At 38.6% G+C, this 16,954-nt stretch overlaps 3 protein-coding genes across 3 annotated transcripts in view; all 3 read right to left on the minus strand.

Annotated features, from left to right (window-relative positions):
• Window positions 1-1,341: 1,341 nt before the first annotated feature.
• LOC141769643 (zinc-binding protein A33-like) lies at window positions 1,342-7,921 on the minus strand. The gene is made up of 2 exons (XM_074638936.1): window positions 5,762-7,921; window positions 1,342-2,419 (listed from the first exon to the last, which is right to left on the minus strand). The coding sequence occupies exon 1, from the start codon at window positions 7,220-7,222 to the stop codon at window positions 5,774-5,776; it is 1,449 nt and encodes a 482-aa protein (XP_074495037.1). The 5' UTR covers window positions 7,223-7,921; the 3' UTR covers window positions 1,342-2,419; window positions 5,762-5,773.
• LOC141770148 (zinc-binding protein A33-like) lies at window positions 2,418-3,461 on the minus strand. Its single transcript, XM_074639809.1, has 2 exons — window positions 3,435-3,461; window positions 2,418-2,984 (listed from the first exon to the last, which is right to left on the minus strand). Exons 1-2 carry the CDS (start codon window positions 3,459-3,461, stop codon window positions 2,457-2,459), a joined length of 555 nt encoding a protein of 184 aa, XP_074495910.1. The 3' UTR covers window positions 2,418-2,456.
• A 2,004-nt stretch (window positions 7,922-9,925) lies between the features above and the next one.
• LOC141769645 (zinc-binding protein A33-like) overlaps window positions 9,926-16,954 on the minus strand; it is a 32,011-nt gene continuing 24,982 nt past the window's right edge. The window contains exon 2 of the mRNA XM_074638938.1: window positions 9,926-10,840. The gene's annotated coding sequence lies outside the window, so the exon portion shown is untranslated. The remainder of the gene's footprint in view (window positions 10,841-16,954) is intronic.

Genomic DNA, 16,954 nt, shown 5'->3' on the forward strand with positions numbered 1-16,954 from the left:
GACACTGTTCAGAGAGGTGTACTGTTTTCCTTCACCGTAAATCTCCCGTTTAAGAAGGGCCCACAAGTTCTCAATAGGGTTTAGGTCAGGTGAGGAAGGGGGCCATGTCATTATTCTTTCATCATTAAGGCCTTTACTGGCTAGCCACGCAGTGGAGTACTTCGATGCATGCGATGGAGCATTGTCCTGCATAAAAATCATGGTCTTCTTGAAAGATGCAGACTTTGTCCTGTACAACTGCTTGAAGAAAGTGTCTTCTAAAGACTGGCAGTAGGTTTGGGAGTTGATTTTGAGTCCATCTTCAACCTGAAAAGGTCCAACTAGCTCATCTTTAATAATACCAGCCCATACCAGTACCTCACCTCCACTTTGCTGGCGTCTGAGTCGAAGTGGAGCTCTGTGCCCGTTACTGATCCAGCTACGGGCCCATCCACGGGCCCATCCATCTGGTCCGTCAAGAGTCACTCTCATCTCATCAGTCCATACAACCTTTGAAAAATCTGTCTTCAGATATTTCTTGGCCCAGTCTTGACGTTTCAACTTATGTGTCTTGTTCAGTGGTGGTCGGGTTTCAGCCTTCCTTACCGTGGCCATATCTCTGAGCACTGAACACCTTGTACTTCTGGGCTCTCCAGGTAGGTTGCAGTTCTGGAATATGACAGCACTGGAGGATAATGGGTTCCTGGTAACTTCATGTTTGATTCTTCTCAAATCTTTGGCAGTTAATTTGCGTCTTTTTTTCTCAACACTTTTCTTGCGACCCTGTTGACTATTTGCAACAAAACGTTTAATGGTTCTGTGATCACGCCCCAATATCTTAGCAATTTCAAGAGTGCTGCATCCCTCTGAAAGACTTTTTACAATTTTTGACTTTTCAGAGTCAGTTAAATCTTTTTTTTGGCCCATTTTAGCTGAGGAAAAGAAGCTGCCAAATAATTATGCACACCTTGATATAGGGTATTGATCTCCTTAGGCCACACCCTCCCTCATTACACAAATACACATCACCTGATAAGCGTAAATCCAATAAGCATTCAAGTTTATACAGCTTGGAGTTGGAAAATATGCATACAAATTATGATAGGGTCAAAATACTCACTTGCCTAATAATTGTGCACACAGTGTATGTCATGGCAGGTGTACTGCTCAGGACACAAGGAAGCGCAAAGTCGAGTGTGAAGTTGTTTGTATGAGCTCTTCTTGAGAAAGCTGCAAGCAGCAACGCCACAGGCCGAGCATTCAGCCCGTTCAGAACAGACATGTTTTCAACGGGCACTAGACTAGTTGATATAAAACAGAGAAAAGCATTAAATCCTCACATGTGATGAAGATGATCTCGCATGCTTTGCTATGGGGCTCTGTGTTGTCAGTGCAGGATGGCTGCCTTTTGTACATAGCTCAGAGAACATGAGGAGCGCTTGTTGACCATCAGCACCAAGAGTGAGTGTTGCTTCACTTCGCCTGCATGTCACTTTGAGGAAAAGTATGGAGGACAAAACAGGACAAAATAAAAAAATTAATTACTTGATAAATAAAGAAATATTGATGTCTTAAATACATACAATATAATAATTAATTAATTAATTAAAAAAAGAATTCAAAAATATTATTGAAAATTAATTTAAAATAAATAAAGAAGTGGAAAAGTTAATAAAAATGCAATTAAAGAGCATGTAGGGGAATTAATACAATGATAAATAAATAAAGAAGCAAATATCGTTTTATATCACATTTTATCAATTAAACAATGCCTACATCTATTTTTAATATTTTTGGTACATTTAATGGCATACTTATGTATTTATCGAGTCATTTATTTATTTGTTTTTTTTATCTTGGCAGGTTGGTACCTCCATAGTACAGCACTTTGAGTCCAACTGACAGATGAGAGGCAGTTCAGAGAGTGAATGAGCTCCAGCAGGGGGCGCAGTCACACAAAGTAAAGCACCAACACACTCAGATGGAGGCCACATTGATGCTTCTAATGTAGCTGCACAATAAGTTGACTTTAGTGTCTCTAAATCTATCAGACAATGCAGTCAGAGACAACAGCAGTTTATCACTGTGGGATAAGAAAAGCTCCCATTATAATTATTGATCACAGTTATGACCAAAATGATTACAGTTCGACATCATGATGTTGATACATGATTGTTTTCCTCAGAGATTTTGGGGAACAAAATCATTCTCCTTTATTCATCTTATATCAGCAACTGTTTCCAGATGCTTTTTACTTTCTTAACTAAATGAAATGCACCAATAGCAATGACAAATTATAATTTTTTCTTTAATCTGGATCTCTACATCTTCTTCATGTACTTTCAAATGACAGATTCCCTTCGATAAAGAACTAACTGGAATTATCTCTAACTGACAAGAAAACACCTCCGTTATAAAAATCCTAATAAATCACTTTGACCTCACCACCCTCCCTGAACATCACAGAGAATCTCAGTTTAACAGATTTTGATATCAGCAGTTTTAGCATCACCAGCTGATCCAATACTGAACCATGGGAAGAGTTTCTCAGTGAAAGTGTCTCTGAGAGTGTAGATGTGAGTCATGTCTTCAGGGTCGTAGAAGGACACCTCCCCCCTGTCATAGTCCAGCTGGACTCTGATCCTCTGGAGACTCTTCTTCACTCTGACTGGCTCACAAAGACCATTAGTGTATTTTCCACTATGATGCAATAAACACCAGATTCCATATTTTGGTGTGGCATATAGCTCTCCCTTCCTGTCAGCTGACTCTTTAGTCAAACCTACATTCCAGACAGGATGGTCTCCCACCTCCACCTCCCAGCTGTGTTTCCCTGAGCTGAAGCCCTCAGAGCCCAGAACAGTGACATACTTAGTGAATCTCTCTGGGTTGTCAGGAAGCTGCTGGATTGTGTCTCCACATCTCACACTGGTCAGATCATCAGACAGATAGAGAATGGGGCATGCAGTGTTTGCACACAGGCACCCTGTGATGGCGTCTGAGCTCTGCTCAACAATGTCAAAAATCTTCTTTCATCTTCACTCACCTCCGTCACAGGGTGAATTATTAGGAGGAAATGCTGCCATGTCAATTAGTCACCAGCAGATGGTGTTTTCAGAGGTACATTTTCTCTCTTCATTCACTACAGTACAAATTCGTCTTTGTCTGTAGTCAAATTATAAGTCTTAACATTTCTTTTGTTTCTTGTCTACTTAATAAAGAATTTAACTTCTAAAGCTCCTAAAAAACCCTGAAATAGAAACAAGGATAGTTTTCTTCTTGAGTCCTCCAGTGAGGACTGAACATTTGATGAGGCTGACTGACACTAAACCAGTTTAACAACATATTTTATTTTGCAGCCAACAGGAACATGTGACAATAAACCTGTTCTACTGACACGTCAGTGATACTTTGTTTATTACATCCAGATTATGATTGTTGCATCAGTGTTTTACCATTCTTGCACATTTATCCTGCACCATGTATATTTATTCATCACTCCAGTGGTGCATTTACTCAATAACTGTACTTAAGAACAAACTTGTTCTTGTTGTACTTGTTCTTTACTTGAGTACTTCCATTTCATGCAACTTTATACTTCTAGTCCACTACATCTCAGAGGGAAATATTGCACTATTTCCTCCACTACATTTGTCTGACAGCTTTAGTTACTTTTCAGATTACAATTTTGTCTTCCTGAAAACCATGTACTGTTTCTCCAGATGTGTTGATTTTGAATGTTTGTGATAAACTGAAGGATGAAGTGTTCCTTTATGGGTTGAGACATTTCTCCTACAGTACTTCTTAAGCTAAATAGACTATTTAAAAAGCCTCTTGGATCAGCTGGAAAATGCATCGTCACAACGCTGAAAACTGGGCTGTTTTTCTGACACCATGAAAAGTTGACTTTTTAGGACAGCGACGCTACAAACAAACATATGACGATCTTATAGTATATGATGCATTGCTGTAGATTAAACTACCCAACAGTATATAAAGGAGTTAAAATCAACACAACCTTAAACATCTACAGCAGTAAAATGCAGCATACACATTAATGTAGCAGGAATATTAATCCAGAAACATCAAATATAATAGTAAAACACTGACGTGGAACATTTTACTGCACAATGAGTACTTTTACTTGAAATGCATTTTGCTGAGACATACTTTTACCTAAGTACGGTTCTGAATGCAGGACTTTAACTTGTAGTGGAGTATTTTCACAGTGTTGTATTAGTACTTTTACTTAAGTAAAGGATCTGAATACTTCTTCCACCACTGCTCCACTCTACTCATTCTACAGTATGTTGATGTGGAGAGAAAACCTTACAGCTTTAATATTCCTTATTACATATATTGATTATTATTTTTAGAGTATATTTACAGATAACATTACACATGTTCTGCTGAAAGTGGATTTAAGTCCTGGACAGTTTTGTTGGAAAAGACTGATAGTCATTTGTTTCTTCATCATAGTCAGTCACCTGCACCTTCTAACAGAGGACAGGAATATCTAACTGCAGCACACCAGTGTTGGTGCACACAGTGTCCCTCACCACCTGTATGTACTTCTACATGTCACTAAACAGCTGAGTGGAGTTTTTCTTTTGGTTAACACCAACAGAAAATAAATAAATTAGAAAAGCACAGAAGGAAGAATGTAAAAGAAACATGGAAATAACGATAAAGGATTTTATTTATTAGCAATCTGTATCCACAACATCTGAATTTAAATGAAGATGCTACAGTATCACAAAATAACAGGCAGCCTCTTTAGTGCTGAATAATTCTATTTGTGTATCTGATTCCTGAGATAATTACATGAACAATTACTAAATGAAGCAACATATCAAGAGGCACAGTCACTTATGATTGTCTCCCAGATACCCAGAGGGATGGTTAGAAATATTTTGAAGGATAAGTAAAAAAGACATTTTCTACAATACCCTTAAGAAAGGTCAGGTTTGATGAAACTGTGCAGGAAACAATAATATCCATGTAAAAAATGTGACAAAGTGGAAATAAAATAATCAAAATCCTCGCCAGCCTGTAAAAAGAAAAAGTGTACTTTGTCTCCACCTTGTGGAACTAAACAGAATGAAAATTATACCCATAAATCAACACTATCAACTGTATTATTTGGTATGTTGACTCTGAAAATATTTGCTCAAAATGATATAAAATGAATAGAATGTAATTCTGCATCATCACTGCTAAACTGATTTGTTTGCACATAAAACAAATGAAGGAACTGAAGCGTTTATCTATGAAAGTCACCAGTTACTATGAAACACAATGAAGCAATTGTGAAATGTAAAAAGTAAACAAGGTAAGATTAGGCTTTTTGTGATTATGTGATTTAAAATTATTGCTTTTTTTAATGTAAACTTAAGGTTGTAGGTCCTTGGAAAATAAAATTTAAAAAATCTGTAGATAAACGTCAAAATATAATTATGACAGTAAATCTACTCGTCCCAGTTCTTGCAGCATATTTACATCACAAACACCATTTTGGCGAGAATGCTTCACACAACTTATTCTGCCTCCATTTATGCTTTAGTTTCTCATTCTGTGCTTTGGAAATATATTTTACAACAAACAAGGAATGTGTTCCATCATGTAATTTGCTTAAAGAGATCAAATCAGATTTTTTCTTTAACCTTAATCTCTATATTTTCATCATGTACATTGAAATTACAGATTCTTTCCTATAAAGAACTAACTGACAAGAAAACACTTCTGTTATAAAAATCCTAATAAATCACTTCGACCTCACCACCCTCCCTGAACATCACAGAGAAATCTCAGTGTGACAGATTTTGATATCAGCAGTTTTAGCATCACCAGCTGATCCAATACTGAACCATGGGAAGAGTTTCTCAGTGAAAGTGTCTCTGAGAGTGTAGATGTGAGTCATGTCTTCAGGGTCGTAGAAGGACACCTCCCCCCTGTCATAGTCCAGCTGGACTCTGATCCTCTGGAGACTCTTCTTCACTCTGACTGTCTCACCAACTCCATAAGTGTATTTTCCACTGCGATGAGTTAAACACCAGGTTCCATATTCTGGTGAATGAATTCGCTCTCCCTTCCTGTCAGCTGACTCTTTAGCCAAACCTACATACCAGTCAGGATGGTCTCCCACCTCCACCTCCCAGCTGTGTTTCCCTGAGCTGAAGCTCTCAGAGCCCAGAACAGTGGCAGAATTAGTGTGTCTCTCTGGATTGTAAGGAAGCTGCTGGATTGTGTCTCCACGTCTCACACTGGTCAGATCATCAGACAGATAGAGAATGGGGCATGCAGTGTTTGGGTCCAGAATGACAGGACTGAAGTGGACCTTGTCCTTCATCTTCTCCCAGACTCTGAAGGACAGGTTGCCCAGGTGTTTGGCCACATCTATCAGCGCTCCTGAGACCAGCTGTGGATCTGACAGTGAGCACTGGACTCTGGCTCTGGTCTGAGTGGCTTTATAACTGCTGAGGAAGGGCACGTTGTGTTTCTGCAGGTCTTCTTCAACAGCAGAGATACTGTCTGACAGAGAGGAGATGTGCTCCTGAATCATCTTCATCTCTCTGCTGATAGTCTTCCCCTTCTGCTCCTCTTCCTCCCTCAGAGCTGCCAGTCTGGACTCCTCTTCCTCTTTCAGGAACTGGTGGAGCTTGTTGAACTCTGCTCTGATCTGCCTCTCTGTGGACAACAGCTGCTTCGTGGAGTGATGAATCACTTCATTGTATGTTTTCTCCACTTCTTCATATGTGTCCCTCTTGTCCTGTAGAGACTTTAAGTCAGATTTCAGCTGGTCCTTCAGGTCACTGACTGCTTGTTCTACAGGAACGACCTTGTGACTCTGGTGGAGAGAAAACTCACAGACAGGACACACAGCTCTCTCTTCATCCTTACAGAACAAATATGGGACTTCTGGATGTTTATCACACACCACCTCCTCTTTCTTCTCTTCTTTTTCTGTCTCAGATGATCCAGCTTTCTGTCTCCCAGCAAACGAGTCAGACAGTTCCTTCAGAGCAAAGTTCACTGCTGGTTCATCCGTTGAGGACTTTGTTTTACAAATGGGACAGTTTTTGTTTTCAGCTTGTTCCCAGAAGTTCTTCAGGCAGCTTGAACAGAAGCTGTGGCTGCAGCTCAGAGACACAGGATCTCTGAAAGTCTCTGAACACACATGGCAGTTCAGGTAACTTTCAACAAGAACAATTTTCTCAGCCATTTCCTCTGATTTGTGAATCATCCGATTAACAGCAAGACTCACCAAATCTGTGTCCCTTTGAATTACAGGTTACAATCCTTCTGATCTGTGTTTACAGTGGAGATCCTTCACCCTGTAATGGCGTCTCAGCAATGTTGAAATCAGCTTTAAGTTTCAGTTTCTATTCTTTTAAGTAAATAACTGACATTTAATTTTCTAACCAGCAGATGGTACTATTTGATTAATTAATATATTTTACAGAAGCTTTCCACATAATGTGCCTTAGCATTGTTACCTGTTTAAAAAAATATTTATTTTTAAGTGAAAAACAAAACATACATAATAAAATGCGTTGACATTGTAAACAAATGTTTGACTCCAGAAACACCTAGTTAAAAAAAATATTTAATATTTTATGTTTAACATGTTTTAAGAAATAACCACCATGTCAAATCATGTGTTATTCAACCAAAGTGTTAAATCATGAAATCATATTTTTATTAAATAAAAATGTACTCATGCATGGTACGCAGCAAAAATGTGAATGAAAAACATAAACGTAAAAAAAACGTACATGACCATAAATAACTCTCTAAGAATCAGCTCCACCATCAGGCCAGTTTCACCAGTCTCTCACTGGCCTCCCACAGTTTCTTTGCCACACCAGCGTCTCTTGCGAAAGGACGCAGAGTAGCTGGTCGGCAGTCGACGAAGTAACCTCCGCTGTGTTTGGCGGCTTCATCTGACACAGCACAGTAAACGACAGTCTGAGCTCCAATCTCACACGGCACAAAAAACATCCACATGATCACCTGCATCAGCATCCGGAACAGGATGGAGTATTGGCACGTCCAACCGCTTTGGACAAAACCTGGAGCGACACATGGAAGCAGAGATATTAGGAGAAATATATGTAGTGTGAGGAATATACACACTGTATGTTCAAGGTGGGCGATATGATTCAACTCTACTAGCTTTGGATTAGTCATTTTATATCTTGATTTATGTATATCTGTCAAAGTTAACACAATAATAACGTATTAACACAAATTTGCTTTAACTCCACTAATTGCTTTAACGCTTTAACGCAACTTGTGATTTTCCAGTTGTATGGACTCATTTTTAAAGCTAGAGTGAAGATACTGGTATCATATGAAACTATAAAAACGCAAGGAATCCATTGGTATCAACCATTTCATACTAACTTGAGGCGGAGGAGGGTCTTTTCTCTGTGGACATGTGTATGTATGCGTGCATGAAACTGTAAGTTGGCTGGTTAAATGGTTGTATGGTTATGTCCCAAACATTGCAGTTATTGCTAAACATAAAGTGAATCCAGCTCACAGTTAGTACTATTTAAAGCTAGCACTGGAGACCTCAAGGCAGCACAAGGCATGGTACATTCCTCAGTCTGTGTGGTCGTGTTACTTTGCTACTATACTCTTAAATACTGGATCAATTTGTGTTATAACTAATCAGCACTTTTGCATCAGATTGTGATTGTTGCATCAGTGTTTTACCATTCTCGCATATGTATCCTTCACCATGTATATTTATTCATCACTCCAGTGGTGCATTTACTCAATAACTGTACTTAAGAACAAACTTGTTCTTGTTGTACTTGTTCTTTACTTGAGTACTTCCATTTCATGTAACTTTATACTTCTAGTCCACTACATCTCAGTGAGAAATATTGTACTAATTCCTCCACTACATTTGTCTGACAGCTTCAGTTACTTTTCAGATTACATTTTTTCTTCCTGAAAACCATGTGCTGTATCTCCAGATGTGTTGATTTTGAATGTTTGTGATAAACTGAAGGATGAAATGTTCCTTTATGGGTTGAGACATTTCTCCTACAGTACTTCTTAAGCTAAATAGACTATTTAAAAAGCCTCTAGGATCAGCTGGAAAATGCATCGTCACAACGCTGAACACTGGTCTGTTTTTCTGACACCATGAAAAGTTGACTTTTTAGGACAGCGACGCTACAAACAAACATATGACGATCTTATAGAATATGATGCATTGCTGCAGATTAAACTACCCAACAGTATATAAAGGAGTTAAAATCAACACAGTCTTAAACATCTACAGCAGTAAAATGCATCATATACATTAATGTAGCAGGAATATTAATCCAGAAACATCAGATATAATAGTAAAACACTGACGTGAACATTTTACTGCACAATAAGTACTTTTACTTGAAGTACATTTTGCTGATACATACTTTTACCTAAGTACGGTTCTGAATGCAGGACTTTAAGTTGTAGTGGAGTATTTTCACAGTGTTGTATTAGTACTTTTACTTAAGTAAAGGCTCTGAATACTTCTTCCACCACTGCTCCACTCTACTCATTCTACAGTATGTTGATGTGGAGAGAAAACCTTACAGCTTTAATATTCCTTATTACATATATTGATTATTATTTTTAGTGTATTTACAGATAACATTACACATGTTCTGCTGAAAGTGGATTTAAGTCCTGGACAGTTTTGTTGGAAAAGACTGTGGATAGTCATTTGTTTCTTCATCATAGTCAGTCACCTGCACCTTCTAACAGAGGACAGGAATATCTAACTGCAGCACACCAGTGTTGGTGCACACAGTGTCCCTCACCACCTGTATGTACTTCTACATGTCACTAAACAGCTGAGTGGAGTTTTTCTTTTGGTTAACACCAACAGAAAATAAAAAAATTAGAAAAGCACAGAAGGAAGAATGTAAAAGAAACATGGAAATAACGATAAAGTATTTTATTTATTAGCAATCTGTATCCTCAACATCTGAATTTAAATGAAGATGCTACAGTAACACAAAATAACAGGCAGCCTCTTTAGTGCTGAATAATTATATTTGTGTATCTGATTTCTGAGATAATTACATGAACAATTACAAAACTGTGCAGCAAACAATAATATCAATTTAAAAAATGTGACAAAGTGGAAATAAAATGATCAAAATCTTCGCCAGCCTGTAAAAAATAAAGCGTACTTTGTCTCCACCTTGTGGAACTAAACAGAATGAAAATTATACCCATAAATCAACACTATCAACTGTATTATTTGGTATGTTGACTCTGAAAATATTTGTTCAAAATGATATAAAATGAATAGAATGTAATTCTGCATCATCACTGCTAAACTGATTTGTTTGCACATAAAACAAGTGAAGGAACTGAAGCGTTTATCTATGAAAGTAACCAGTTACTATGAAACACAATGAAGCAATTGTGAAATGTAAAAAATAAACAAGGTAAAATTAAGTTTTTTGTGATTATGCAATTTAAAATTATAGCTTTTTTTTTAATGTAAATTTAAGGTTGTAGGTCCTTGGAAAATAGAATAAAAAATCTGTAGATAAACGTAAAAATATAATTATGACAGTAAATCTACTCGTCCCAGTTCTTGCAGCATATTTACATCACAAACACCATTTTGGCGAGAATGCTTCACACAACTTATTCTGCCTCCATTTATGCTTTAGTTTCTCATTCTGTGCTTTGGAAATATATTTTACAACCAAGGAATGTGTTCCATCATGTAATTTGCTTAAAGAGATCAAATCAGATTTTTTCTTTAATCTCTATATTTTCTTCATGTACTTTGAAATTACACGATTCTCTCCTATAAAGAACTAACTGACAAGAAAAATCACTTCTGTTATAAAAATCCTAATAAATCACTTCGACCTCACCACCCTCCCTGAACATCACAGAGAATCTCAGTTTGGCAGATTTTGATATCAGCAGTTTTAGCATCACCAGCCTCTCCAATACCGAACCATGGGAAGAGTTTCTCAGTGAAAGTATCTCTTAGAGTGTAGATGGGAGTCATGTCTTCAGGGTCGTAGAAGGACACTTCCCCGCTGTCATAGTCCAGCTGGACTCTGATCCTTTGGAGACTCTTCTTCACTCCGACTGTCTTACCAGCTCCATCAATGTATTTTCCACTGTGATGAATTAAACACCAGATTCCATATTTTGGTGAAACCTGTAGGTCTCCCTTCCTGTCAACTGACTCTTTAGCCAAACCTACAAGCCAATGAGGATGGTCTCCCACCTCCACCTCCCAGCTGTGTTTCCCTGAGCTGAAGCCCTCAGAGCCCAGAACATTGACATACTCAGTGAATCTCTCTGGATTGTCAGGAAGCTGCTGGATTGTGTCTCCATGTCTCACACTGGTCAGATCATCAGACAGATAGAGATTGTAGGTTGCAGTGTTTGGGTCCAGAATGACAGGACTGAAGTGGACCATGTCCTTCATCTTCTCCCAGACTCTGAAGGACAGGTTGCCCAGGTGTTTGGCCACATCTATCAGCGCTCCTGAGACCAGCTGTGGATCTGACAGTGAGCACTGGACTCTGGCTCTGGTCTGAGTGGCTTTATAACTGCTGAGGAAGGGCACGTTGTGTTTCTGCAGGTCTTCTTCAACAGCAGAGATACTGTCTGACAGAGAGGAGATGTGCTCCTGAATCATCTTCATCTCTCTGCTGATAGTCTTCCCCTTCTGCTCCTCTTCCTCCCTCAGAGCTGCCAGTCTGGACTCCTCTTCCTCTTTCAGGAACTGGCGGAGCTTGTTGAACTCTGCTCTGATCTGCCTCTCTGTGGACAACAGCTGCTTCTTGGAGTGTTTAACAACTTTATTGTATGTTTTCTCTACTTGTTTGTGTTTGTCCCTCTTGTCCTGTAGAGACTCTAAGTCAGATTTCAGCTGGTCCTTCAGGTCACTGACTGCTTGTTCTACAGGAACCACCTTGTGACTCTGGTGGAGAGAAAACTCACAGACAGGACACACAGCTCTCTCTTCATCCTTACAGAAAAGTTTAGGCTCTTCTTGATGTTTACACACCACCTCCACCTTCTTCTCTTCTTTTTCTGGCACAGATGATCCAGCTTTCTGTCTCCCAGCAAACGAGTCAGACAGTTCCTTCAGTTCAAAGTTCACTCCTGGAAAACCCTTTGAGGACTTTGTTTTACATTTGGGACAGTTTTTGTTTTCAGCTTCTTCCCAGAATTTCTTCAGGCAGCTTGAACAGAAGCTGTGGTTGCAGCTCAGAGACACAGGATCTCTGAAAGTCTCTGAACACACATGGCAGTTCAGGAAACTTTCAAGAAGAGCTCTCTCAGCCATTTGTCTTGGTATCTAAATTGTCTTTCAAAAGCAAGACTCACCGAGTTACTGTACCGTCTCTTGATTGCTTCAAATAATCCAAACGTGTGTTTTCCAGCAGAGATCTCACACCCTGTGATGGCGTCTCAGCTCTGATCAACAATGTCAAAAATCTTCTTTCATTTACACTTCCCTCTGTCACAGGGTGAATTATTAGGAGGAAATGCTGCCATGTCATTATGTCACCAGCAGATGATGTCAGGATGTTTTCAGAGGTACATTTTCTCTCTTCATTCACTACAGTACAAATTCATTGTCTGTAGGCAAATTATAGGTCTTAACATTTCTTTTTTTTTCTTGTCTACTAAATAAAGAATTTAACTTCTACAGCTCCTAAAAAAACCTGAACTAGAAAATAAGGAGAGTTTTTTTCTTTCGTCCTCCAGTGAGGACTGAACATTTGATGAGGCTGACTGACACTAAACCAGTTTAACATCATTTTTCATTTTTCAGCCAACAGGAACAAGAGAAAACATGTTCTGCTAACACGTCAGTGAGACTCTGTTTATTACATCCAGTATGATTAAATGTTTGGCATTCAATTAAAATACAGGTACATGGTCAGTTTTTAATTCAACCCTCATTTGACCTTTCTCTCCTTTCATTAGGAAATGTTGTTCAAACTCTCACTAACACGTCTCTGTTTGGTCACTTGTTTCATTAAATGCACTGAAATGTCAAAGCTGCTCTGACAGTGATCTGTTTTATGAGTCTGTTCAGAGAGAAAGTCACTTCTGAATGACGACATTAGACCAACATGTTGCACAACAGTCAGTGTAAAGCTCGTCAGTCACACATTAAACTATTGAAAGTGCAGATCTGCTGCCGACTCTGAGACAAAAGCTGCACAGACTGTTAATGTACTGTACACAGTGGAGTAAAGTAACTAAGTACATTTACTAAAATATTATAGAACAAGTCAGAGGCAAATATTGTACTTTTTACCACACTAAATTTACTTTATACCATGTATAAAATACAATCAATAAATAAATTATGATGTATTATTATAGGTAATGATGAAATTAGACTTTTTTGATCCCCGGGGAAATTCACAAGCTACCCAGCAGTATATAAAGCAATTAAAATGAGCTTCATGTTAACCAGCTGCAAAATTAAAGTGATGAACACATAATGCATCAATAATTATAATCCAATAACATACATCATGCTCAAAATGAACCATTTAGGGGAATGAATACTTCTACTTTTGGTCCTTTAGGTCTATTTTGATGTTAATACTTTTGTATTTTTATTTTTGTAAAGTTTTGACTGTTACTTGTAAAAATATCTCTACACTGTGATGTTGCTACTTTTACTCAAGTAAAAGATCTGAGTACTTCTTCCACCACTGACTGTACAACACCTTTCTACTGTAAGTACCACATGAATTATTGTCATTGAATCACTCACTACTCACCATTTGTCCACCGTCACTTTTCAGGCAGCAGATATTTGGTTGATGATCAGACAGAGCATGCTCTGTTTATCCACAGCAGGTATGTTATAGTATGTCGCTTTATAGAGTGTGGCAATATTTTAAACATGCTGATTAGGTATTTTCTATGGTGTAACGTTACTGTCTGTGTTTTTTTATGTAATTAAATTACATAATTGCTATTAAAAAATGTTAAATACTAAAAAAAGGTAACAGTCTGATGTGAGAAAGCTGTATAAATATATTTGTTTATATTTTCTGTATGAAATTTAAGAGAGGGACAGTTTCTGTTTGTTTCATTTATTTTATTTACATTAATATAAACCCACTATACGACCATTGTGTCAATGTATTGTGCAGAGTATACATTTAATAAAATGGAACCGTACTGTAATGTCAAAGCAACAGAGGATTTACTACTAGACATGTGCTGTTTGTCCAAAAGAGACGACCCTTTCTACTCTGTGTCCTTTGTCATAAATGCAGATGTGGAATAAACCAGCTGTTACCACAAGCCTGACAAGCTCCGGGTGATTCATTTGGAAAGGAGACATCTCACAGAGGTCACAGAGGTCAGAGAGGTGAGCATCCACAGTGTTGAGCTGACTACTGACAGGTCAGGGGGTCTTTTCTCTGTGGACATGTGTATGTATGCGTGCATGAAACTGTAAGTTGGCTGGTTAAATGGTTGTATGGTTATGTCCCAAACATTGCAGTTATTGCTAAACATAAAGTGAATCCATCTCACAGTTAGCACTATTTAAAGCTAGCACTGGAGACCTCAAGGCAGCACAAGGCATGGTACATTCCTCAGTCTGTGTGGTCGTGTTACTTTGCTACTATACTCTTAAATACTGGATCAATTTGTGTTATAACTAATCAGCACTTTTGCACCAGATTGTGATTGTTGCATCAGTGTTTTACCATTCTCGCATATGTATCCTGCACCATGTATATTTATTCATCACTCCAGTGGTGCATTTACTCAATTACTGTACTTAAGTACAACCTTGTTCTTGTTGTACTTGTTCTTTACTTGAGTACTTCCATTTCATGCAACTTTATACTTCTAGTCCACTACATCTCAGAGGGAAATATTGTACTAATTCCTCCACTACATTTGTCTGACAGCTTTAATTACTTTTCAGATTACAGTTTGTCTTCCTGAAAACCATGTACTGTATGTGTTGATTTTGAATGTTTGTGATAAACTGAAGGATGAAATGTTCCTTTATGGGTTGAGACATTTCTCCTACAGTACTTCTTAAGCTAAATAGACTATTTAAAAAGCCTCTTGGATCAGCTGGAAAATGCATCGTCACAACGCTGAAAACTGGTCTGTTTTTCTGACACCATGAAAAGTTGGCTTTTTAGGACAGCGACGCTACAAACAAACATATGACGACCTTATCGAATATGATGTGCATTGTTCGATAGAGATCTCTCCCAGTGTAATGGAGTTGTTTCTCTGTTCAACAATGCCAGAATGTGCTTACAACTTCACCAACCTCTTTCATTAGTTAATCAATAACGGTAGTAAATGCAGTCATCTGTCTTTTATTACCAGCAGATAACAGATTACGTTTCAACCTGTACTTCAGAACCTGGAAAACTTTCAAGTTCATCCTTTAACCCGTCTGTTTCCCTCTTGTGTGAGAAATAAACACTGCAGAACATTTTTATCCCTCCAAAATGTTGCATCTGATGTTTCATGTATTCATTATATGTGTACATTATATGTATGTGCCTCTTTTACATACCATATATTTGATCAGTGCTCCTGTTCATGACTGATTACAGACCCCACTATCTTTGGACTTTGTTCTTTTTTTTTTTTTTTATTATTATTGCAGGACCTTTGAGCTCAAACATTTATACCTCCTTGTGATGTGCAGTGTTTTGTTTCTCCATAGAAGTTGGAAGAAGTTTCTGTTTAGGGTCACACGAATATTAAGTGACAGTCCTGAAGATCAACAACTTTAGAAATGTTTTAATCTGATTTTCACTTTATTTATTTTCATTGAAAAAACCCTCAAAACTACTGTAAACTAGAATGTCACTCGGAGAGCGCAGAACACAGCTCACAGCTTCCAATACCTTGGAAGGCCTAAACTAAATAGCTGTTCTTTCTTAAGGTATGTACGATTGTGCCAGATCATAATCATATATAACCTAGTTACAGTATTTCTTTTCAGGGATAATCAGGTAATAATGATGCATGAAGAAACAACCAACAACATTAAAGTTGATTTACTTCACAGCACTTTATATGCACAGTTTTTTTTATTTTTTTACATTATGTTTTACTCACAAACAGACAGTTGGTGGAAATAAACTGACTTCTGTTGAACATGCTGGGCAGCCTGCAGGGAAAGGTGCAGGCTTGGTTGCCCCCTTGTGGAGAAAAAGAAAGGGAATTTATGTCCACACACAACTGTAACTGAATGTGTGAAGGCCCATCTGTGAAAATGTACTGTACTGTATATAAATATAAAATGTGGAAAATACAATATGAAAGCCGTCAGTCATCCAGTATCTGAAAAAAGCCGAAAAGCAAGAAGGTATAAGTCCTACTGGAAAATGGAGCTGAATCAGAACAGTTATTCTGCAACATCCAACATGCAAATACTGGAAATATTTGTTTACGTCATCATTTAGGTGACTACTTTGTCCATGCACACTAAATATCACACTTTTTAGGACAGAGGGAGGAGGAAAGAGGACAGGAGGACAGAGGACAAGAGGACTGGAGGACAGAGGATAGGAGGACAGAGGACAAGACGACAGGAGGGCAGAGGACAGAAGGACAGAGGGAGGAGGACAGAGGACAGGAGGACAGAGGGAGGAGGACAGAGGGAGGAGGACAGGAGGACAGAGGACAGGAGGACGGAGGACAGCAGGGCAGAGGACATGAGGACAGGAGGGCAGAGGACAGGAGGACAGAGGACAGGAGGAAAGGAGGACAGAGGACAGCAGGACAGAGGACAGGAGGACAGGAGGGCAGAGGACAGGAGGACAGGAGGACAGAGGACATGAGGGCAGAGGACAGCAGGGCAGAAGACATGAGGACAGAGGGCAGAGGACAGGAGGGCAGAGGACAGGAGGACAGAGGGACAGAGGACAGGAGGACAGAGGGAGGAGGACAGAGGACGGACAGAGGG

This window comes from Sebastes fasciatus, chromosome 6 (genome assembly GCF_043250625.1).
Source record: "Sebastes fasciatus isolate fSebFas1 chromosome 6, fSebFas1.pri, whole genome shotgun sequence".
NCBI lineage: Eukaryota > Metazoa > Chordata > Actinopteri > Perciformes > Sebastidae > Sebastes > Sebastes fasciatus.

Excerpts from the sequence above, each read along its gene's own strand:
- LOC141770148 (XM_074639809.1), bottom strand. The coding sequence starts at position 3,461 with ATGGTGCAGGATAAATGTGCAAGAATG. Across the intron at positions 2,985-3,434 it reads AGGATAAATGTGCAAGAATG|AGCTCAGACGCCATCACAGG; the intron begins GTAAAACACTGA and ends ATTGTTGAGCAG.
- LOC141769643 (XM_074638936.1), bottom strand. The coding sequence starts at position 7,222 with ATGATTCACAAATCAGAGGAAATGGCTGAGAAAATTGTTCTTGTTGAA.